This window comes from Lytechinus variegatus, chromosome 1 (genome assembly GCF_018143015.1).
Source record: "Lytechinus variegatus isolate NC3 chromosome 1, Lvar_3.0, whole genome shotgun sequence".
NCBI lineage: Eukaryota > Metazoa > Echinodermata > Echinoidea > Temnopleuroida > Toxopneustidae > Lytechinus > Lytechinus variegatus.
Window position 1 is genome coordinate 63,984,757 of NC_054740.1, and position 25,537 is coordinate 64,010,293.

Below are 25,537 nucleotides of genomic sequence, written 5' to 3' on the forward strand. Positions count from 1 at the left end.
TAGCTCAAATAACATTTAGATATGTCTTGCACTATAAACAAAATTGGATAGGGGTTTCGTGTTATGATTTTTTATAATTCTATTTCATTATTAATAATGGAAGTGCATCATTAATTATTAACCATTTTATCGCAATAATATAGGCCAACCCCAGACGCTGATCCAGAATTTTTCTGAAGGGGGTGCATTTTAGCATCCCTGCCAACCACTGAGAGATCAGTGCTGCCAACCCACTTGCGAAATAGCTAACCCCCAAAACGTTGAGGGGGCCCTCAGACATGAGGTTTATCATGTTTATGGTAAAATTGAGTAAAAAGCTAAATGGCCACCCCCATCTGTACGTCAGTGCCCACCCACCCCATCGTTCGTCTCTTATTTCATCTCTCCAGACTCCAGTGTTTTAATTGTTTTCTCAATGTTTTGTCCAAAGTTTATATTCACTTCTCTTCAAATTAATTCAATTCAAATCTGCTCTTTTACGGAAACCATACGAAAATAATTCATCGCCATTAACGTTAATAAATTAACCGGCTGTCGGCTAACTTTAGTTAAAAGTCAAGCGAGGACAGGGCGACACATTTTCGCCACGAATTGAGAACTTTTACTCGAGTTTAAAGGGGCTGATATTCAGGTAAATTTACGTAATCAATATAATAAAACTAATAGAGGATATTTTTTTATTAAAAACTTTTTCTGTCTCATCTTGACGCCGGTATTGATGAATTTTCCAATATTTTTGTGATTTATTCAGTCCCAAACGTTTTGGATCGTGTACCGGTGCCGTAGTAATACTAGTAGTAATAGAGCGTGTGCGTGTGTACGGTGTACACGTACACTTAGCCTAGACAGCTGGAACTGGAAGCCGTCTGTTTCGAGGAGTTTTTTAACATTTTTTATAATTTCTCCTCGTACACAGATGGCTCGCTATTTCGAAGCCACCATTAGGGGACTTGCAATGCAAAATCCCCCCGTCGTGGCTCTTCAATTTTTGTCTTTAATTAATGAATAAAAATTTTGAAAGTTAAAATGCAAATTAATATTCCCTCTTGGCATTAATTGCCAAAAAACTAAGAAAAATCAAGTTAAAAGGAACAAAAACAGTGACTTACCTGGGCTGTCGCGCAAATTCACTTCCCCGTTTTATCCGATCTTAAGTACATAAACATACACTCACACATTGTACGAGGTTAGTATGTACTAACCTCGTACAATAGACCGTGTTTGACCCTGGATTTCGAAGTAGTCGGCAAACATCGCTTCATTGCAGAAGTAATATTTGCCGAAGCTCCTTCTCGCTACGCACCGGGGCTCTTGCCGGTAAGTAGCAAGAGTTTGTTGAATATAAAAATAATAATAAAATAATAATCCGATAAAAAAAGCACATTTTGCTTACCTCGGCCTCGAAAGTGACTTCGCTTGTCTCTTCCACGGAAATACAAGGAAGCCCGTTGGTGGCGCTAATAATTTCACAACCTTGATTCAGCTCCTCGGTAATTTTATAACTGTATCTAAATTCTTTGAATGCGCAATCCTCATGATTAATTTACTAATTATGGGCACCAATTAATGAAATGCCTTCAAAAAACATAATTAATGATTAAAATTTGGTGATGATAACACTCATTTGCATTAATTTAAAAAGATGACTGATAAAAAAAAATGAAAATAATATACGTGCCTGGAAAGAAACCAGCAGTACAAGCTTTGACGAACGTCAATAATACGTATACGGTATACCAAAGTCTATACAATGAAAAGATTGGACACTTCACGGACTTTGCGTAATGCCTTGCGTCGATATGCGTGTAAAATAGTGTAGGTGCCTATTCTTTCCCTTGTCGTGTCTTTGATATGAATATGAATCGCGCGCCCTCTTCAGGAGAAAATTGATATCAACGCTGACTGATTTCTATCTCCGTAAAATCTTCACTAAAGATCAAGAAAATATACATATTTTTAGAAAGAAACTTCAAGGACAAGTCACGGAAGGATCTAAATGATTCGGTAAGTGTCATAGCACAGAGTTGCTAATTTTCCGGATTTTTCCGGAATTCCGGATTTTTTCCTTTGCTGAAAAATATTCCGGAAAAAAAAATCGATTGTCAAAGTGAAATCCGTAAAAATTTCCCCTCCAAATCTTGTCACGGAGAGCGCAATTTCAATTTTGGATGGCCAATTTGCGCAGACGGAAAATTATTAGCGTTGTGCGCAGCATGAAGTTTAGCTGGTACTGTACTTGCACGGTATGCGCGAGCAATACATTGTAGCAGTTGCAAACGCCGCCCTATACCCTGCAGGGATACGGGTGTCAGCGCTATCCCAGTCGGGCGATCGCCCGGTAGAACCGCTCGAAGCACGGCCCGGTGTGGCTGCAATTGCCTGCTGCTGCGTGAGTGATTGGTTGTCTGCCGCGGGATTTCAGCTGAAAACCTATTTGCTACCATGAAATATGTGTTCTCTGGTGCGTATTCATCAATTCATATGTGTGAACTATCCATCATTTTGATAGAAATTGTGATTTATGGATTTTCAATAGTATAGGATTGTCTTGTTGATGAGTACAGTGAGTGAAAAAGGGCACCCCAGCTGCTACATACACCCGTCCCGAGTCGCACCCATTGGCCGCAGCATATTAACCCGCAGCAGGTTAACCCGTACCGTAATGAGTACGGGTTACATGATTTTTTTTTTTTGGAGCACCTTTCTTGCCTATGATATGAAGTTTATTATGTCATTAATTATTTGTTATGTACTACTGTAGATTAATGATTTCAGCCCTCTAAAGAATAAGAAAACGTTCCAGCTTCAGGGGGCTTCGCCCTTGACCCCGCCAGGGGCCCTGGGCGGGCCCCTGGACCCCCGGCCTGGGTTTTCAGGATTTTTTTGAGCTATCAGTTAGCATCTCTGCATAGCAGGATGTGGAATATTTATTTATACATAATATTTTATGTGGGCAAAAGCCCACTGTATTTTCGAAGTGTAGTGGTGTGTCGCATGCGTATGACTGATAATCCTTCGCTCGCGAGACGATATGAACCCATGGGTGATAAACATATGGCCATTGGTATTTGGTGAGCTGCACTCATTCAATGAACAAGGTTATCATGGTTATAAATATAATATAACCTTGTTCTCAGTTATATCTCCATGTGTGGCAAAATAAGGATGGCAATGTTTTGCTTATTTTCTCTTTTTCTTTGGGGCAAATGCTTGATTTTTTTACACTGACGGTTTCCATTACACCTATATATTATTCATATAACTTGGCTCTTATTTAAATTTGATTCTTTAAATCATTTTTTTCTTAATTAAAAATAGAGATAAAAAAATGAAAATTTTCTTGCCATATTACTTTCCACCAATAGAGGGCGTACACAAAAATATGCCCAAAATTCAAGTTTTTGAGCGCTCTGGTGAATACAAAAATTATTCCCAAGTTACTAATGAAAAATAAATTGCAACTGTATGGAAATTAATAATTTTGGTCACAAAAGTGATATTTTAATGATTTTTTAAAGTGTGTGCCCTGTACAACATTGGCATACCATAGTCCTACCTGTAGATTCCCCACAGGCAGGGTGGTAGCAGTGAACAAGTGGTGAGCTGAGTGAAGCCAACGCCGGAGTTCAGCTCAACAACCAACATAACAGAGACCGAAGCTTTTGGTCTACACTTAGCCATGCGGCTTCTAGTGCTAGAGAGTAAAAATCATTTACTGACGTAAGGTTACTCTCAATGAGACCAGGTATTCTTATATATTTACGTGCGTGTAGGCTACCAACAACTTTATTTTTTTGTTTTGAATAATATTTTATTTTCTTCCTCTTTCAAATCAATAAGTTTACAATCACAATTCATAATCATAAAAATAAAGATTCTTTACATGTATACAATCAATAAACAAACAATCAAACAAATATATCAATGAGATTACAAATATTTTTTTAAATGATTACAAATGAAATTAAACTGCCAAATTTCTCTTCTATAACAATGTGAAAGCAGAGGAAAAAAAACCCATATCAAACGACAAAATAACAAAGAAAAAAAACTTTGTAAAGGAAGACTTTTCCCTGAATAGGATAGAAATCTCTTTTGCACATAATAATTGTAAAAGAAATAAATTTTAAAAGGGATAAAAGATTATTTCAAAGGTTAATTAGAGGAAGATTATTATCATAAAACATCCCTACACACTCACCTAAACCCCCATACCCCCTCCCCCTCATCTCTCTCCCCAAACACTTACACAAGCTTACTTCAACTCACCATCACCCACAGCTCCCCCCCCTCTTCCCCTTCACGGAACTCACACATCCATCTACATACACAAGTACACCCACACACGATGCATCCTGCTCTGGTACAACTATCTGTATTTGAACAAATAAACAACACAAAACAGAAACGACATGAAGCAACCAATATATCCATAGTATTAAGAAAGGTGTGCATTGATTTGTTCCCATTTCCTTAAGTGCATCCCCAGCTTCCCTTTTTTAAACGCTATTTGATATTCCGTATCTCTATACTCTTTAACCAAATGTGTCACTTTCTGTACGGTTGGCAATATTCCCTGTTTTCTTGAACTAAAAATAATATACTTGATTAAGAATATAATACAGTTTATTAAAGCTACCCTTGTAGTATTTCCAGATATCCCCATGAAAATTGTTTTCCAATTGTCAGTGCCAAGTTCATTTTACTCATCTCTTCCCATAATTGCTTAACTTCAGGACAATGAAAAAATAAATGTTGGCAAGTCTCAACTTTTTTTTTACAAAAGGAGCACAAATTATCTGTCTCAAAACCAAATTTAAAAAGTTCCCTTTTGATGTACACAGCCCCTTGTAATTGTTTGTATTGAAATTCTCTGTGTTTATTGCATAGCATTGCACATTTCAGTCTCAGAAATACTTCTTTCAGTTCCCCCATTCCCAAATCATAATCGGATTGCCCATAAAAATCATGAAATACATAATCAATTTGAAAATTTTCAATGAAGTGGTCATATATTCGTCTAGATTTTATATCACATAGTTTCTGAACATGCCCACATATCATCAATTGAATTTCAAAGTTTTCTGTATCCATTTCAATAAAATCACCTTGTATCCACTCTTCTGTTATTACTGAAAATATCTTTTGAATTTTGAGCAAGTTTTCAGATGAAAATTTTAGATTATACCAGTTGTAAACTGGTCTTAATTGACCTCCAACTATTATATCCGAGACCTTAACTATACCCGAGACCTTAACTATACCTTTCTGAAATAATTCAATATAAAAAATGGTCTTATTATTGAGGCATATACGTTTGTTATTAAAAATAATGGGATTACTTTTCCCTCCAAAATGTCTACACTTATCCAATTTGTGCCATGCCTTCAACATATCTATGTAAAATAATGGTATTCCTTTCAAATTCATTCTACTCGTATCATAATCACACAGAAATATGATTCGACCACCTAAAGAGCTAAAAAAATATTCGAAGGTTGCTTTCCAACCCAAACTTTCCCCTCCATCTAGTATTAACGTTTAATCCACATTATCCATAAAATTTTGAGCTCTAAGTCCTCCAACAGAATAGTCTTGATATAGAACCTTGCGTTTTATTCTATCTTTTCCTCCCCAAATAAAATTGAAAGAAATTTTTTCTATTTCCTTAAAAACGTCTTTTGGGACTGTCATCAGTGAAGAAACATAATTTAATTTTGAAAATGCATACATTTTCAAAAGTTTTATTTTACCATACATTGTAAGATCTCTTTGTTTCCACCAACCAATAAGTCTTTTAATTTTACTCAAGATTTCCTTATAATTCTTTAATTTTTGGCATATTTTTGTGTAGGCCCTCTATGGTGGAAAGTAAAATTTCAAGAAAATTGTCATTTTTTAATCTCTATTTTTAATTTAGAATTAAAAAAAATCAAGTTGATAAGAGCTAAAGTTATATGAGGAATAGTTGTAATGGAATCTGACAATGTAAAAAAAAATCATTCTCCTTATAGGAGAATCGGAACCATACAAGAAATTTTAGAGTCTATACATGGGACTACATATATTGTTTTTTTTTACTTAATTTCAATTTAACATAAAACTATTGCTTGTTTTATGAAATTTTTGGATAATTTGAAGGTCATCATTTTACATCATTTCAAACAAAAATTTAAAAGTATAAGTTCATTTTATGTTGTTTTATGAGTGGATATTTCTCATGTTACTCTGTAACCGTCACTCCGCAACCGGGAATGGGTTTACGTTTTAAGTCGTAATTAATGAAATAATTCACAAATTTTTTAATTTAATGTAGCATATTAAAGCCAGAACAACTTAGAATCCAGTCAATAAATCAAAATTATGATAGCAATTCAAAATTCACAGAGTTTGAGCAATATGTTTTCTCCTCAAATATGCATGTCCATTTTGCATCACTCCGTAACCATGATTATGAATATTCATATCTCATTAATTCAGTGGATCAAAATAATGAATTTTATTTTTTGAAAAGTGGGTTTCATCAACTACTGTCAGGTACCATTTCTTTGCAAATAACTATTCAAATATGGGTGATATCTTTGTTTGAATGCAAAAATGTTGCTACTGAATGTCACTCAATAACCGTGGAATTGCCCAAGAGAAAGTAAGCCAAACATTGCCAACCTTATTTCTCCACACAGGGAAAATAACCGAACAAGGTTATATCATAACCTTGTTCATTGATTGAGTGGGTTTAGGGGAATAAATTATTTGCATCCATGGCATAAGTGACTGCTAACTTCACCAAACTTATACCTCACTGCCCTTTATTATTGATAGCCCCTCCCTGACCCCACCTCCCTACCCAGAGAGGAGGGGAGGGGTAGCCAGGATGGTCCAAGAGCTATAGAGATTAAAAATAATTTACTAATATGTGCTTACTCTCCATGGAGCCAGGAATTTTGCCCATATCATATATGCGTATAGGACGGGCAGCAAAATTGAAAATTTCACCCCTGAGATTACTACTTTCCCTGTAAAAGTTCTAGCCCTAAATCATGTAATTGGGCAAGAACGTCATTTCTGACATTTTTTTAGACATGATTTTGATTACATTTGTAAAACAATATACATTAAAAAAAACCCCAGAAATTTATCATTAGAAGATGGGATGTAATTTAGCAATGTTTACTTCGCCATCTTGTCCTCTTTATTAGTAGCTAAGCTACGAGATGCATAAAGAGGGCAGCATGATGTTGTTACTTTCAGTAATGAAACTTCCAACAGGTAAGTTCTATTGTAACAAAGCTATACTTCTGTCACTGGCTCTTGCCGTCAGTTGTAAAAGTTTCTCTTACTCTTTCTTCAGCAGCATCAATCAGAGAGAGAGAAGAGTGAAATCCCCACCCCCCCACGATGGAGCAGGATAAAGATGGAATGGAGCCAGAGCTGGATGACTTCATCTCTGAAGAAGGTGCAGATGAAGACTTGAAGGAAGATGATAAACCACTGAAAATATCTGGAGGCGATAGCTCATCAAAGAAGGCATCTAAACCTGGGATCGTCTACCTGAGCCGAGTACCCCCTCTAATGAGGCCACAGAGAGTCAAGAAGATCTTCTCGCGATACGGTGAAATTGGGCGCGTGTTCTTACAAGCTGAAGGTAATGATGTATAGCCAACTCAATATTTTAGAGCTAAACATGATCAATGGATTTTAATGGCAGTGAGCAATCATTATTCTGCAACTTTGACAAAAGTAAGCAAGCAATAAAGGTGTAATTTCCTGAGCAACTATACGTCTGTCAGTTACAAAGATGCCAGAGCAATGGCATGATCATTACCCAACAGGATCTTTGTTTTCTCTGAAAATTTGGCCTGGAAAAAGAATAAATTTGTAAAATGTAAACATGCTAAAAGCGCAATTTATTTAAGTTGTCAGGTGCATCCTTTTGTCAATGTTAAGCGGTAATATTTTCAAATACCAATCATACCCCCTTCTGCACCCTACAGCAAGCTTGTTCAATTAGAGAAATTTAATCAGACAGGGTCAGTTCTGAAAATTTCACCAAAATCAGATGTAAAATCAGAAAGTTATTTAACATGAGTTTTGCTTAATTTAAAACGCCTCACAAATCAATTTGAGTACAAACCAGCTTGGTCTTTGATCTTTTTTCTTTTATTTCATTTATTACAAATTAACATTGCAGCCAATTTGAGGATTTCAGTGAATACAGTGACTGAAATAGAAACTGTGCACATTTTCACTCATTTTTATGTAAAAACTTTTAAATGTTCTAATTTTCATTTCAGACAAATTTAACCGCAAGACCCGTAAAAAGAAAGGCGGTAGTAAAAGCAAGCGTTTCACCGAAGGCTGGATCGAATTCATGGACAAAAAAATTGCAAAGAGTATTGCCCTGACATTCAACAACACTCCCATTGGAGGAAGGAAACGGAGCATCTATTATGAGGAGCTGTGGAATCTGAAGTATCTTCATCGCTTCCAGTGGGCACATCTAGTGGAGCGTCTGGAATACGAACGACAGGTGCGTCAGCAGCGAATCCGTACCGAGATCTCCCAGGTCAAACGAGAGACAGACTTTTACATGAAGAGTGTGGAACTCGGTGATCAGTTGGTGAAACAGGAGAAGAAGACAAGAGAGAAAGGCAAGGAGTGGATAGCAAGAGTTCGAGCTCATAAACAGAGGGTTACTCAAGATGAGTTTGAGGACACCAAGCCAAGGAAGTCTGGAAAAGTTTCAAAGAACACTTTGGGAAAGATCTTCAAGAAAACCAACAAGTCATGACAAGACATTCTGTGTTCCAAGGATTAATCATCGATAAATACCTGAACAAACTTTGAAGTTCATTTCTATTGCCAGGTGATAGGCCTGATTAGCCTTTGTAAATTATTGTAGATTTAATACCAATTCATGACTAAGTCCTTCTTCGGGATTTTATTATCTTATTGACATTACTGGTATTTTATGGAGTCATGAGTATTATTCAAAATGAGGTATTGCTGCCGTAATTTGGCTTTATCTTCTGCAAGAAAAGTAATTTCCTTTGTCTGTATGATTGAGAGGAAAATTATAAGGATTTCAGGAATATATTTTCAGGGTACACTCCTACATGTCATATTTAACTTTGTATACTAAATAATAGTCGCAGCAAACAACCATTCCATGGATGATGAATTCTTTAAATTCACAACCAAATGTGCCATTCCATCATACTTGTAGATCTAGTAAATTAACATAAATCTGATTTTGTTAAATCATGAAATCTAAGCTGATAGTGAACTGAGCACACTGAAGATCGCAAACACATACAAGAGCTGCGAAAGCAATTGTGATTTTTGCATGGGCAGCCCCCCCCCAAATTTCAAAATCGTTCCGCAGCCCCCGAGATAAGCATATTTAAGATTCTTGTATTATGTCGCTTCAATACAGAGTAGGTGTGTCATAAAGTAGTTCATCAGTTACCTTACAAGTGACATATCAAATGACTGGTAACCCTTTCTTGCAGTAAATGCTACGCACCAGATTTTCATTAATGTTGATTTGGTTCCACAGAAAGGGTCACTAGTGGTTCATGAATTCTCTCTTAACTTACGAACTGCTTTTGCAAACATTTGAATAGCTTTTAAGACTTCATGTGAGTACAAACATTTGACTTTATTTACTAAATAGTGTTTCATAGAACTGTTCATTAGTTACTAATGATTTTACGAATGACTGGTGATCCTTTCCTGTGGTACTTATATATTATATGCACCAAATTTTCAATGGTGTTAATTTTTCTCCTGAGAATGGATCAACGGTCATTTATAAAGCGTACGTACAGCTTTATGAAACACTATGAAATCAAATGTGTGTACTCACATGAAGTCTTTAAATCTTTTCAAATGATTCATTCGTTGTCATCAAGTTTTCAATTTAACTTTTTATGCAATTATGTAAATGAAATTTCAGGGCATCGGATCAAGTACCTTCCTTGATGCTTGTATGCGAAGAGTATTTTGTTTCAAGTTTGTGTTCTCTAGTAAATATCAGATCAAATTTTAGAAGCATTGGCATGTTTCCTGGCAGAAGGAGCTCCTACTGACTTCATAAAATCTCAAAAGTCAAAATCATATTGTATGATGTTTAGACAAGATGACCAAAAGAAACAGCCAATCCCCGGTTAATGCCTTAAATGTCATTTTTTTCATGGTAAGTCCACTTTACCTTAGAGCACTTTCATCTTTTTTATTAAATAATGGGTTGAATGGGCTAAATTGCTATTTCACCAAGTGGTTAGTAGACAAATTGTTTGAAGATGAAATAGTATTAGACCATTTGGTATGAGAAAAAATGGAAAGCATACAGAGTGGGGGTAGATTAGACTGAAAGATCTGCTGTTTCAGAGGAGTTTTTTTTTTTTACCATTTTCTGATTTTTCTCAATCCTCCTGGAGGTAAGGCATGCCGCGAAGCCAGAGGAAGTCTCAGCTGAGCATGTCCTGATTGAAATAGACTGATTTTTTTGTCTTGTGCAGAACATACATGTAAGCCTATTAATAGACACAGGATATTCCTCTTCTGGTTAGTCATGGTACATGGTAACATAAATGAATACTTTGTAAGAAAATAAAAATAAAGTAACCTACAAAATATAAACAAAAATGTGCCTATAGCAAAAGAATAATTAAAGTCATCCAAATTCAAACAATACATAAGAATTATGAAGTATTAACATTTTTGTTCTGTTTCTATTGTTTATATATTGAATACATTATGTAATTAATTTCATTATTGTTTTCTCATAACATATCATTGTAAGACATATATTTTTTTTAAATGAATATTCAGAAAGAAAAACAATAATGTAGCAGAGAGGTGAATTGGAGAAATTGACAGAAAAAGAGAATAGAGTGGGATAGGGAGATTCATGTATCTACAGGTAACTCTGCTTAAATCAAACTTCCATAAGTCAAGTATTTGCCTTAAACAAAACAATTATTTTATACCAGGACTATTAAAAAACTAATTTCTCTTCTACGCCAAATTTCTCCAACTTGCAGAGATATCTGTGATCCCAAAACATTTGACTTAAGTAGAATTACCTGTATACCTCATATGCAAATATCTTACAACTTAATGTAATGGCTCCAACAAGATAAAAAAACAGTGACAGTGGAGGGTTGCACTATCAAGGTATATCATCTAAAAAACAATGTGCATCATAACAAGTAATGTGCATGGTGACAAGCTATAGTGCACTGTTAAAGCACGACGGGACATCTGCATGTAAGAGAGAACAAAATTATTGAAATACATTACATCCTCTTATTTCAAAATTGACCATATCTGGTATTTTAGGGAATAGTTGATCTCATGTTGTTTTGTTTTCAATATAATTAGGCATTACTTGACTAATTTAAAGTTGAAATGTGATTGTTTAAAAGCTGAAAACCCCAAAGGTACAGATGGGCCTACTGTCATTTATTTCTCTGACTGTTAACAAAACATAGGGTGCAAATTCTGTAAAAAAAAAAAGAAAAAAGGGTAAACCGATTCTCACCGAAAAGCATGAAAAGTGTAGGCCTACTAGTTAGCCTTAAACAACCCCATAAGTTTCATAAATTTATGTCTTTAAAAGGTCCCCTTTACAGCATGGGTGGAAATCTGTCCCAAAAGGTAGGGGGGACCAGGGCCTGGAAAATTTGACAAGCAAAAAAAAATTATCACCAAAAATGTAAGGTCATTTTAAACCAAACAAAATTTGACAAGCAAAAAAAATAAAAAGTTTTAGCCTAAAATGTAAGGTCATTTAGTCCAAAATACTTATGTTATTGAAGTGATGTATTTTTCTCCATCATGAAAAGACCAAAAATACTAGGGGGACATTTGATATTGTGTCCCCCCCTACTTTTTTTTGGTTGGGGGGGGGGACACGTCCCCCCCTGGGATTTCCGCCTATGTTTTACAGTAAGGGAGGCGTATGACCCCAGTTGGTCTCTCACACATTACCATGATCCATACCCAGGACCAAAATCCAGTTGAAAGCAATTGGAGCAAAACCAATTGAAACCAGTTGGCCAACTGGTTTCAATAGGGAAATTGGAACAACTGGTTCCAATTGAAAACCAGTTGCCAACTGGTTCCAGTTAAAACCAATTGGGCAACTGGAACCAGTTGGCTATTGGTTTCAATTGGTTCCAGTTGTTCCAATTTCCCTATTAAAACCAGTTGAATCCAATTGGAGGCAACTGGTTTCAATTGGTTCCAGTTGAAACCAATTGGAGGCAACTGGTTTTCAACTGGAACCAGTTGAAACCAATTGGTTTCCAACTGGATCCAATTGGAACTTCCAGTTGGAATGAACTTAATTAGTTACAAATTAATTAGCATTTGCACTAACTATTGCTCATGCCAACACAGAAGCAGTGTTATTTGTCTATTAATACCAATGTAAAGGGCATTGATAAAATACAGACTTTCATATGTATATATTCATATTGGAGTTCTTCAAATATATGTATTTTTATTTGATGTAATTTGGTAACAGTTAGTGGTGTATTATCTTTGAATCTGTTTTAATTATAATCTATAACATTTATGAACATGGTTTTCACTGCTAAGTATTGGAAACACTTATCTGAAAAAAGTGTGGAACTTCAAATTGAAAAAAAATAGATACATTGTAAATTATGATGAATCTCATAAAACATTAATCTGTGCACACTGGCAGAAAATATGCAAATTAACTGGTTTCAATTGGATCCAGTTGGGTAACTGGAAAATTTCCAATTGGAAACCAATTGGAAATCATTTCCAGTTACCCAACTGGATCCAGTTAGGATTTCCAGTTACCCAACTGGTTCCAGTTTTATTTCCAGTTACCCAACTGGTTCCAATTAGAATTCAGTTACCCATCTTTCCAGTTAGAAGTCATCTCCAGTTACCCAACTGGTTCCAGTTAGAAATCATTTCCAGTTGGAAGTCATTTCCAGTTACCCAACTGGTTCCAGTTAGGATTTCCAGTTGCCCAACTGGTTCCAGTTAGTAGGATTTCCAGTTACCCAACTGGTTCCAGTTAGAAATCATTTCCAGTTGGAAGTCATTTCCAGTTACCCAACTGGTTCCAGTTAGGATTTCCAGTTGCCCAACTGGTTCCAGTTAGGATTTCCAGTTACCCAACTGGTTCCAGTTAGAAATCATTTCCAGTTGGAAGTCATATCCATTTACCCAACTGGTTCCAGTTAGGATTTCCAGTTGCCCAACTGGTTCCAGTTAGGATTTCCAGTTGCCCAACTGGTTTCAACTGGAAATTGTTAAATTCCAGTTAAAACCAATTGAAACCAGTTGAAACCAATTGAAACCAGTTGGAAATCCAACTGGTTTCAATTGGATTTTGGTCCTGGGTAGTTATTGTCATAGTTACAACTTACAATGTAGACTACATTGAGGGAAAACTGGAGTGGGCTGTGTTCCAACGGAGATAGCTATGAGAAGTAGATGGATGGCTGGATGGAAGAGGTAGGCCCTAAAAATTAATCGACAAAGAGGTAAGGTAGACGTCCATGACAGAAAATCATTAATACAATATATTGAAAATCGTAAATAAAATGAAAACGAAATCGAAATGCCCAAAGAGAGGAAGATATTAACCACTCTTAATTTTGTTTATGTATTTATTTATGTTTGTTCATTTATTCATCCATCCATCCATAAATTCCATCTATCTATCTATCTATATATCTATCTATCTATATATTCATTTATTTCTTTATATTTTTTCCCTCTAATTCCCTCTCCCTTCCTCCTTCCTTCCCTCCCTTTTTTCATATTTCTATCACGTGATCAATCAATCGGAATCATTTTCTCCCCCTCCGCCGCCGGCCGGCCGGGCCCAGGCCAGCCGGCCCCCGAAATTAGTGAGGAGAAATCTATCAGTAGCATGCATGTCCAACAAAATCGTTGCTCCGTAATTTTTTTCACTCAGAAAACATTTTCAAGGCAGTTGGCAAATCATCAAAGGTTTGGATTTTAACAGGAAGGAATTGATAAAGTGATCTTTGTGATATCAGCTGACGTCAAGAGACATGTTTGTTGAGCAATGGAACTTGGAATTAGTACCGGTATATTTTTTCACTGGCACCGGATCTTCTTCGAATTCGATGGACATTTGTGTTGGTGCTGAATTGTGTTCATGGACATGGAAGCGTAAAGGTGATGTTGCGAAGAGAGCTGAGAGAAAGGATGAGAACGTCGACACTCCACTGACTCCAGAAATATTTCTGTAAAAGTAACTAGGCGTAGATCCTAAGTGAGTTTTTTTCCCGTAGAACAGGCGCGTAGCCAGGGGGGGGGGGGCACTCGACCAAAAAAGTGGTGGGATGGGGGGTCGGGTGTCCGGACACTTATATTTTTGAAGCCTTCTTTTTTGTCTTTGGATTACCCTAAAAATATGAATTCAATAGTTGTAATCATCTATTTTATTCTCTATAATATTTACTACGTTTTGTACTAAAAATTGATGAAACTTCGCCTGTAAATTTCTTCAAATGACTTCCTAAAATTGATCGTCCGGACACAACCGATACGGACACACAACAACTGGGTATGGGGGTGTGCCGCGGGCGAGACAAAAAACGGGGGCCTTGGAGTTGGAGCGGTTTTATTGTAAAAAGGAGGGTCCTCGGAACGACAAATAATTGTGAAAACTGGGGATGGTCTTGGCGCGGCCTCCGCCGGGTGAACTCTGCGGCCGTTTTTCATCAAAATTGCAGCTCATTGTACATGTAGCAGATCGATGCGATCGGAGCGCTGTAATGAAAAATATGCGAAGCTTTGGATCGGATTTCTCTCTTCTTTTTTCTCGATAAGAAGAAAATGCTATGCTATAGTGTCAGGGCGTACTAATAACTTTAGCAGACGACAGCCAATCACGTGACTGCTCACGTGACTTGTGGTCACATGACAAAACCAGCGGGAGGCACGTCGTACAGCGGTCTGATAGGCTACGTACTACGTACATGTACATATCGACACTGGACTTCACTTCACGACCGACGGCAGGCAAGGACGGACGTGTCACAAAAGGGCTCTTAAACATATCAGAGAATAAGGTAGGATCTTCTCCCGGGTTATATATGTGTATGAATGTTAGTGTTTCGGCCCCTCCACAATATTGGCGACGAGGATAAAAGCATTTTTAATTCATTTTCGGCAAAATATTTTCTTTACTTCGCCATAGCCGGCGCCGATAGCAGAATCTGCGCTGGCTGTGGCCGAATATCAAAAAGCCGCCGCCATCTTGAAAATTTTAGATTTTTGATTAATTTGAGCTGTTTGACTCTGTTTCGTCCAAAATATTAAATAACACAACATATAACATATTATTTTAGTTTGAAATTTTATTTTTTGGTGGAAAAAGTTTGATATTTAGTTCCGTAAATTTACTTTACTTTTTTTTACCGATCGGCACTGGCGGCAAGCCCTGAAGGAATTCAGCGGCTAGCTTGACAGGAGCCAATCGGATTATTTTTGGGACAAACAATATTCGTCGTACTATTTAGGGTAAATATCCATTCATTTTGTTTAACCATATATTTAAATCTTCCCTCGTTAGGATACTTTTTTCCGGGCCACCGAGTGTGATTGACTTTGATGAATTTTTGATTGAGTTTGACTGTGTACTAATAGGGTTGTGAATTTGCGACGTGAGTGAACTGAGCTGCATGTGTACCGTATGTGGTGTGAATATTATTGATGTTGTGAGTTGATTATTTTATTACAAGCCTGAATTTGCTTTTCTCCTTTGACTGCTGCGCTGCTGCTGCTGTTGTTAGTATTATTTTTTTGTAATTATATTTCTGGGTGTTTTTTGGAGAAAACACCAGAAAATTGCTGCTGCTGCTGCTGTTGAATTGTTAGGAATTTATTATTATTTTTTGGTCACGTCTCAGGAGATCAGGAAATTCAGTCTTGTAATAATTATTTTCTTGTTGCTGCTGCTGTTGTGTTGAAGAGTTGTTGTTAATTGCTGCTGCCGTTGTATTAATTATTTTGTTGCTGCTGTTGTTGCTGTGCTTTTGGATTGTTGCCGCTGCTGCTGTTGAGTGAATGCTGTGAGCTGTGCTGCTGACATTCAAATTAATAAACTATAAAGTGTTTAATTAAATAAATTGTATATAGAGCTATCCATTATTCCAAGTGTACTTGTAAATATTAATTTTTGTTCAAAAAAAAAAAAAATTATAATAAAAATATACTTACATAATTGAATAAGAAATTAATTGAAATTATTTCTACATTTTACATTTTTTGAACAAGTGAGCGTTCAATTGTTTGATTTTTTTTCCTTTTCTCTCTTAAGGATTGAATCATACAGGAATTTTTTCTCTTAGGCAAGGTAGCCTTTGGATTTGAATTTGATTACATTCACAGGTCAGGATATTCTGACGTTAGTTCTGTTAATTTCTCTTTCATATTTTTATTTAAAAAGTCAATTTTGTCCCAAGTTTATTTTGATTTTATCCGCAAGACAAACTAGTCTGTAGGATAATTTTTGGTTAATTACAGTTCAATTTGGGAATTTAATTTGTCCCAAATTTATTTTCAATTGACTATTGGGATTCTTTTTTGTTACTGATTAATATTATTTCCTTACATCAAGATGGCGAGCAACATGTCAAGAATCAAAATCAACTTTTGTTCGCCTGAGGAATTGATGAGTTTGCCTGGAGTGGGTATGGCCACCGCCAACCGCATTCTACACGCGAGGGAGGCGGCCGACCTTACTCCAGAGACATTCTTGTCGATACCTCATATACCGAAGGCAGAACTGTTAGTTTACGCCTTTGATTATGAGCCAACAACAACGGCTCATAATGTAGACCGCAGAGAAGTGCGCTCCGAAGGAGATGAGCCTGCTACGAGCGCTCCACTTATACCATCTAAGGAGCCCCCCGTAAGCCATGCGTTTGAGGCTTGGACACAGCACACCCGTGCACAAAGCACACAGGGTGCTGTAGGCCAGTCTTCTCAGACACAGGCTAGGGAGGCTCCCTCATTTTTCGCAGGGGGGAGGCCAGGTGGCGCTTCTACTCAGCAGCCCTCGGCCTCTCCAGAAGACAGGGTTAAGTCTCTATGGGGTGACCAAATGGGATTTTCAAGATGGAATGAGGGCCTGTTTCCACCACAGGGTCCCCCTCAAGTGGTATCCCCTTTGCCTGCCCCAGTGGGGCCACCATCGCACCAGAATTATTCCCCTCCATTTGTGCCAAGTTGGCAACCAAATCACCCCCCCCAGTTTGTTCCGCGGGCGCCAGCAGGCATGCAAGGTCAGGCCACCATGGCTCATGGTGGCCGACATGCAACATTTAGTCAATCACCCCCACAGAGATGTCATAATACACAAGCTGGTTCACAATTCACACCAGCCCAATACGATGAGATATATGGCACAATGCTTCGCCTGATGCAATCCATGCCATTTGGAATGGGTCAACCTGCTGCCGCTCACAGTGGATATTGCCCACCTTGGGCTGGCGGTAGATACGACCAACAATACTACCCCTACACCGCGGCCCCTCAGCCATCCCCTCAAGGACCTGGTGACCTGAGATATGGGGGGAGTAACCCCACCTATCAGGGCACTGGACCGCAAGGAGATGGACAAGGGGGCCCGGTAGCAAATCAGTACCGAAACCCAGCAATGCCATCGGTAAGTCCGGGATACAGGGAGCTGCCGACACATAGCCAGCCACCCCGCGTTACCCGGCTTACATCGGCATCTGCTGACCAATATGACGATAGGAGGCCTCCATATCGACCAACAATACTGCCAAAGACAATTTCTTTTGACGGCAAGGGAAGTTGGGCGGCCTTCTATTCGAAGTTCGTACTCTACACAGAGAGACACGGCATGTCAGAGCCAGACAAGAAGTATCAGCTGTGTCTGGCGTTGGAGGCAGAGGCGAGTAAGTTCGCGGCTCTCATAAGGGAGAGCAATCCGACTATTTCCTACTCGGCCCTGGTTGCCAAATTGGAGAAGCGGTATTCTCTCCAGGATGAGCCAGAGGTCACTCGCATGCAGTTCCAATCGGCCTTCCAACGCTCTGATGAAGACCTATTAAAATGGGCGGATAGGCTTCTGACCCTTGCAGGCCAGGCCTTCGTAGGTCTACCTGACAAGTTTGTCCAGGAGCTTGTTGTGGCAAGGTTCTGCCAGGGCGCCCAAGACAAGGACGCAGGGCACCATGTCCTGACTTCGCGGCCTGGGACACTGGATGAGGCCATGACCAAGTTCAAGTGGTATCAGTTTACCCAGAAGACCATGCATTCGCATGGCCCTAGGCCCAAGAAAGAAGTGAGGCAGCTCTCTTTAGGAGACGACGATAATGACCTTAGGGTACAAAAGTTGTCTCCTCAGAAGGCTGCCAGCAAGGGAAATTCTAGTCTTGAGGCTAGAATTAGTGCTCTGGAGGCTCAGAACACGGTATGGGCCTCCAAGATGGATGCGATGGTCTCTGCGATCACGGATCTGTCACGAAGCACAAAGGAACTTCTATCGGTGTCAAGAGGCCAGTCAAGGTATCCCCCTGGCCGTGCCCCTGTTACACCGGATAGATCAAAATATACCTCTGGCCGGGAACCAGCAACACCAGACAGACAAAAATACACTTCCGGTCGGACTTCGGGTACACCGGACAGGCCGAGGTATAATGCAAACAAGACTCCGGATCGGTCAGTAGGTAGCAGGAGGTCATTTTCAGGCCCCCCGCCAACCACACCTGACCGACAACGTGGCTTCACAGGTTGCTTCAATTGTGGGGAGGAAGGCCATTTCAGTAGGGCCTGCCCCAGAGGCAGATCACCTGCAAACAACAGACAAGTGAGGGCTGTCACCTTCGAAGAAGGGGGAAATGGTCAGGGATCGGAGGAGATGGGGAGTCCCCGATCCGCTCACGGATCCCCGTCCCAACCACCTCTATTCCACTAAAGGACAGTCAAAGTAAGGAAGACCATGGAAGCCCAAGGCCACTGGATGCAAATGCAAGTCCAAGGGGCCTGGAATCCTCTGAGGTGACCGAGGTCCCTTGGAGGAATCCGCCATGGCCACCAGACATTCCTGGTGAGCGTAAAGATCAAGAGGTAGAAGTAGTCGTTTGTAGGATTGCTTCGACTTCAACATTAAGTGTTCAATTGACAGTTGGCAAAGAGTCCATTACCTCTGTTCTGGACACGGCGGCAGCTGTAACTATTATATCTGATAGGCTATTCCATCGCCTCCAGCCTCGGCCGCCCATCCTTAAGCGAAGAGTTCTTAAGGGGGCTGGCCGAGATATGACAATGGACGGTATTGTGATAGGGCCTATAGATATCCAGCTGGGTAATCAAATACTCAGCGAGGAAATCCACGTAGCTCCGATAGCAGATGAGATGCTATTTGGCGTTGATTTACTAAGGAAACACAATGCCAATATTAGCATCCCAAATGCTATGTTAACCTTGAATGGTGAAGATATACCAATCATACAACGTGACGGTTCGGGGAACATGGCAAGGGTGTGCATAAGTAAGGGCGTCTGTGTTCCTCCATGTTCGGTGCGGAGGGTTAAGTGCTCTGTTGCACTTAATCCTGGCCCCTTCTTGGTGGAACCACTGCTTCGTCTGCCCGCACCTGTACTTATTCCCCGGAGCCTTCATGAAAGTGACAAAGAGACAGAGGTCTTCCTGATAAATCCCTCTGATATAACCTACAAGTTAAGAAGGGGCGATATGATTGGGAATGCTTATGAAGTCTTGGTAGTAGAACCAGACACGGAACCTTCGGGAGGCGTCCCAGTGAGGAGCGTTGGCACTGCGAATACTCCTGACGTGGACCTACCTCCACACCTCCTGGATCTCTGGGGCCGCTCTATTAAGGGGCTGGCTCCAGAGGAAAGGGAGGAGTTGAGAAGGCTTCTACTCAAATATCAATCAGTTTTTGCAAAAGACGAGTTTGACCTCGGTGGTTTCGATGAGGTAACTCATAGCATAGACACTGGCGATGCGAGGCCCATAAAACAAAAGATGAGGCGGACCCCCCTGAACTTCATTCAGGAGGAGCAGGCACATCTCAACAAGATGTTGGCCGCTGGAGTCATACAGCCATCTATGTCTGAATGGGCATCGCCGCCTGTGTTAGTGCGGAAAAAGGATGGGGGAGTCCGATGGTGCATTGATTACCGCAAGCTGAATAATGTCACCAAAAAGGACGTCTACCCACTACCATGCATAGAAGAGTGCCTTGATACCTTAGCAGGCAACAAGTGGTATTCCAAACTTGATGCCAACGCAGCCTATTGGCAAATCAAGGTAACAGAATCAGATAGGGACAAAACAGCCTTCGTTACAAAACATGGGCTGTATGAGTTCGTCCGCATGGGGTTTGGCCTGTGCAATGCACCGGCCACCTTCCAACGTGTGATGAACTTAGTCCTGAGAGGTCTCACATGGGACGTGGCTCTTGCATTCTTGGATGATGTTCTGGTTTTAGGTAAATCATTTCCAGACCATATCAAGAATTTAGGGGCAGTCCTGGGACGTTTCAAGGACTACAAGCTTAAACTGAAACCCAAAAAGTGTGCCCTGTTCCAAGAAAGGGTGGAGTTCTTGGGTAGAGAAGTGGATGCTACCGGCTTGCATCTACCAGAAGAAAACATTCAAAGGGTGGCGAACTGGCCGACTCCTACTTCCACGAGGGAGGTAGAACAATTCTTGGGTTTGGCCAATTACCACAGAGTGTTCATGAAAGATTATGCACGGGTGGCTGGGCCATTATATGAGCTCACAGGTAAAAATGCTTTTTGCTGGACAGAGGCCCACCAGGAGGCATTTGAACAAATCAAGGCTCTCTTGACCTCGGCCCCTGTGCTCACACTTCCAAATGCATATGATCCGTTCATCCTAGATACGGATGCTTCTAGCACAGCAATTGGGGCGGAGTTATTACAAGTCCAGAATGGTGAGGAGAAGGTTATAGCCTATGGCAGTTTATCACTTTCTCCTCAACAAAAGAATTACTGCGTCACTCGCCGCGAGCTACTCGCGCTAGTGTTATTCTGCAGACAGTATAGGCATTACCTTCTAGGGAGGCCATTTACTGTCAGAACGGATCATGGTAGTCTGACATGGCTGCTCAACTTCAAAACGCCAACAGGACAGCTGTCTCGTTGGCTTGAAGAGTTAGGACAGTATGATATGCAAGTGGAACACCGGCCCGGTAAACGCCACTGCAATGCTGATTCCCTTTCGCGCATTCCGGATACGGAGCCAATGTGCGAGGGGTTTGAGCTGGGTGTGGGACTACAGGATTTGCCGTGTGGCGGGTGTTCATATTGTACCAAAAGACACAAAGAATGGGCACACTTCGTCGACTGCGTAGACGATGTCGTGCCACTAAGCCAAAGCCAACGGGTCTCAAGAGTGGCGGTCGAAGGTCATTTCCCCGTAACACACATGGAAATATCGTTTAATACAACCAACTCATTTGAGATCCGAAGTATTTCAGTTGACCCAGCTGAGGGGGCAGAGGAACTGCCTTCTGACAATTTAGTCAAGAAGGAACAAGAAAAAGACCAAGTCCTCGAGCCCCTCCGTGAGTGGTTAACAGACAAGAAAGAACTGGATGAAGGGACTCTGTTTCTCCTCCCACCAGAGGGAAAGTTTTTGTGGATGAACAGGGAACTCTTTTTTCTCAAGGAAGGAGTTGTCAGGATGAAGAAGGATGTAGGTGATGTTGTGGTGGTTCCGGAATCACTAAGGCATGACATCATCCGGCTAAATCATGACCCTCCTTCAGCAGGGCATGCTGGGGTCCATCGTACTCGGGCTAAGTTAAAGTCCAAATACTATTGGTACGGCATGTTGGAAGATATTCGCATCTACATCGCCAGATGTGCCACCTGTAACCAAAACAAGAAGGCAACGCGTCCTGGGAGGCATCCCATGAAGAGTTTTCATGCGAGCGCCCCCATGGAACGTGTCCATCTCGATTTCATGGGTCCGTTACCAAAAACAGCACAGGGTAATGAGCACATCCTGGTTATGGTAGACCAATTTACCAAGTGGGTGGAATGCGTACCCCTGCCCTCTCAAACGGCAGAAATGACCGCTCACGCTGCGGTGAACAGTTTTTTCTGCCGATTTGGGTATCCATTTCAAATCTTCACGGACCAGGGCAGAAATTTTGAGAGTACACTTTTCAAGGACATGTGTCGTGTCCTTGATATCCACAAGTCAAAAACAACCGCTTTCCGCCCCCAAGCAAATTCTCAAGTGGAGAGAGCAAATAGGACCTTGATGGATGCAGTGCGGTGCTATGTCTCAAAGTCTCAAAGAGACTGGGATCGGCATCTCCAGCAGATCGCAGGTGCTATCCGCTCCTCCGTAAATCGTACAACTGGATTTACCCCCAACAAGCTAATGTTGGGACGCGAGGTAAATCTACCCTCTGATCTCGTATTCTCAGTTCCTCAACCCACACAAGAGCAGACTAAGGAGGAATATGTGGCCGAGTTGACTTGTGCGATGCGTAATGCTCACATTTCAGCTAGGGCCGCAATAAAATCCGCTCAACGGAAGATGAAACGAGACTACGATATCAAACAACATACGAGGGAATTCAAAGTAAATGATCGGGTGTACATTAGAGACACGGCCTGTGCCAAAGGGAAATCGCGTAAGTTGAACCCCCCTTGGAAAGGGCCGGCGATCATCGTGGAGAAGAGATCACCATATCTGTACAGAGTGGCCTTCAGGAGAACAATAGCCACCTACAACCATGACCGCCTGAAAAAGTGCACGGATCAAGGTAAGGCAATTGTTGAGGCTCCTGGCAAAGGTAAACTGTATTGTTTTTGCCGGAGGCCCGATGACGGCTCTCTGATGATATGTTGTGATAAATGCAATGAATGGTACCATGGAATATGCGTGGGTATCACAGAAACAGAAGGAATGGAGAACCAAAAGTGGTTCTGCCCCCCTTGCAGTACATAGGGGGGAATAACATCTAAACCAATTATTATGCATCGCACATTGCGATAAATGATCTAATAATCTTGTTCTTGTTTCTTCCTCCCCTCTTTCCCCCCATATGTGCATTATTCTTCTCTTCCCTTACAGAGAATATGGACAGTGAAGCCTTACTGCCGCCGGGGGTGGAGGACGAAATAGAGGTAGAAATTGGTTCGGCCTCGGAGGTTGGTTCCCTAAGGGCTCCCTCTGAAGCCGAATCAACAGAAATTAATGTAGAAGAGACAGGCGGATCGGCTCCAGTGGAGGCCCCCTGTGAGCCTGCCTCTGAGGCCGACCCGCCAAAATTGCAAATGGCGCCGCAGGCTTCGGGGACACTTTCCGAGCATCTGCCCCTCGCATCGCCAGGAGCAGATACTCAGAAGAGGAAGCTCTCCGAGGCCGAGCGCGCCCAAAAAAGATACAAACTAAATAAACGCAGGAAAGAACGTGGGAAGCGCGCCAAACAGGCAAAGAAACTCGCCCAAGGGCCGCTTTCCGGAACTGCTGCTGGACCCTCAACCAGTGGAGGCCTTACAGTTGGGGTTGGTCGTGGCCGTGGGCAGATGCCCACTTGGCTTAGACCACCCCAGCCTGTGGAGAGTTCCCCCACTGGGAGAGGGAGGGGAATAACCCCACAAATGCTGGAACATGTTTTGGGGGAACGCCCTCGGCCACCACTGCAAGCCTTTGATTCCCATTATCATCCGGACCGTATTGACCTCAAACGAGCAAAAACACAACTTCAGGGAGAGCCCTGTCACCCAGTCAAGGTAGTCGGGGGAATATGGAATTTTTGCGACCCCGTGAGATATTCCGCCCCCGGCTTCCTCGACAGGGTATTCAGGGAACTTCCTGAAGGCTACGCAGTGGCTGTGGGCATTCATCCAAAACAGGCCTCTGGCCTGTCGCGCTATCATTTCGAGGCCCTGCGATTGGCTCTGGCTGACCCGCGAGTCAGGGGCATTTCGGAGGTGGGCCTGGATTGGAGCACTGACGACTCCGAGTGGGGGGCACAGGAGCAGCTCTTTGAGCGGCTCCTGGGGCTCTCCACCGGAAGAGTCCTCGTCCTCCATCTCCGGGGGGCCAATGGCTCGCGGGCCGGAAATGAGCCAATCCCGCGCTCAATCCACAAGTTGGCACGCGACGCCATCCGTCGACGATGCCCGGCCACACAGAGAATCCATCTACACTGTTTCATGGGCTCGCCGGACATCGTCGATGAATGGACGTCGACGTTTACATATGCTTATTTCGGGGTAACAGGCAGCGCATCTTACTACTGTGGAGCCGGTGCCAGTCTCAAGAAGCTTGGCATCCGCTCCATCCCACAAAACCGTCTCCTCCTCGAGACAGACGCCCCCTACTTGCCCGTCCGCCCTCGCCAGGGTTGGCAAACGGAATCATTTATAGGCGATGTCGGGCAAGTGGTGGCGTCCATTCGAGGAGTTTCCCTCAGTCAAGTACTCGAGGAGACAACAATCAACGCCAGAGAGTTGTATTGCCTTAAATAAACAGGCAATGCTACTCTCTGGCACCTGTCTCCGCCTGCCATTTTATTTTTTTTGTGATAAATGATTTATGATCAAGGATTGAATTTTGTTCTAATGAAATAATTGATGCCTATAATTGGCTACACTTATCAAATATTGTATTGTGTAAAATAGTTATGTATATATGTTATGCCTATGAAATAATTATATATATATATTTAAGTAAAACAGTTACGTATATTTATGTGTTTATTTATTTTTTTTATTACATAGGGATACACAGAAGTTTAGGTTAGATAGTTCAAAGGCGGAGACAAGGTAAGGTTATTTTATTTAGTACTTTGTATTTGATTTTGTATGTTACTAGGATATTTGTACTATTTGTATGTTACTATTTGTATGTTACTAGGATATTTGTACTATTTTGAAAATCTCCCAAAGGGGAGCCGTGAAAAAGAAAAGAACAACAAAAAAAAAAAAAAAAAGAGAAAGAAAAGAAAAAGAAGAAAGAAAGAAGAAAAGAACAACAAAAAAAAAAAAAAAAAAGAGAAAGAAAAGAAAAAGAAGAGAAAAAGAAGAAAAGAAAAGAAGAGAAAAAGAAAATAATAGAAAAGAACAAAGAGGCCAAAAAAAAAAAAAAAAAAAAAGAGGATGACAAAAAGAAAAAAAAAAAAAAAAAAGAGAAGCAAAGAAAAACGAAAATAAAAGTGAAAGTCATGTTTATGTTAAGTACTTCTGTTATTAGGCCAGGATTTAATATAAGTTTTTTGAGTTAGGCAATTTTTTTAGGGTGGGGGGAAGTATAGTGTCAGGGCGTACTAGTAACTTTAGCAGACGACAGCCAATCACGTGACTGCTCACGTGACTTGTGGTCACATGACAAAACCAGCGGGAGGCACGTCGTACAGCGGTCTGATAGGCTACGTACTACGTACATGTACATATCGACACTGGACTTCACTTCACGACCGACGGCAGGCAAGGACGGACGTGTCACAAAAGGGCTCTTAAAC

The 25,537-nt window shown here is 40.8% G+C and overlaps 2 protein-coding genes across 3 annotated transcripts; both read left to right on the plus strand.

Annotated features, from left to right (window-relative positions):
* Positions 1-541: 541 nt before the first annotated feature.
* On the plus strand, positions 542-10,706 carry LOC121419708 (activator of basal transcription 1-like). 2 transcript variants are annotated; one of them, XM_041614168.1, is made up of 3 exons: positions 542-631; positions 7,352-7,645; positions 8,295-10,706. In XM_041614168.1, the coding sequence occupies exons 2-3, from the start codon at positions 7,399-7,401 to the stop codon at positions 8,789-8,791; spliced, it is 744 nt and encodes a 247-aa protein (XP_041470102.1). In that variant the 5' UTR covers positions 542-631; positions 7,352-7,398; the 3' UTR covers positions 8,792-10,706. The 2 variants fall into 2 exon arrangements, with proteins under 2 accessions (XP_041470102.1, XP_041470109.1); XM_041614175.1 differs by having other exon boundaries at positions 7,355-7,645.
* Positions 10,707-14,899: 4,193 nt separating this feature from the next.
* Positions 14,900-24,611, plus strand: LOC121419725 (uncharacterized metal-dependent hydrolase YabD-like). Its single transcript, XM_041614186.1, has 2 exons — positions 14,900-15,098; positions 23,143-24,611. The coding sequence occupies exon 2, from the start codon at positions 23,148-23,150 to the stop codon at positions 24,543-24,545; it is 1,398 nt and encodes a 465-aa protein (XP_041470120.1). The 5' UTR covers positions 14,900-15,098; positions 23,143-23,147; the 3' UTR covers positions 24,546-24,611.
* The last annotated feature ends 926 nt before the right edge of the window (positions 24,612-25,537 follow it).

What these genes read in the sequence shown, in the direction of transcription:
- LOC121419708 (XM_041614168.1), top strand. Translation starts at nt 7,399, where the DNA reads ATGGAGCAGGATAAAGATGGAATGGAGCCAGAGCTGGATGACTTCATC. An exon ending in CGTGTTCTTACAAGCTGAAG is followed by an intron (nt 7,646 to 8,294) that starts GTAATGATGTAT and finishes TTTTCATTTCAG; the next exon opens with ACAAATTTAACCGCAAGACC.
- LOC121419725 (XM_041614186.1), top strand. Translation starts at nt 23,148, where the DNA reads ATGGACAGTGAAGCCTTACTGCCGCCGGGGGTGGAGGACGAAATAGAG.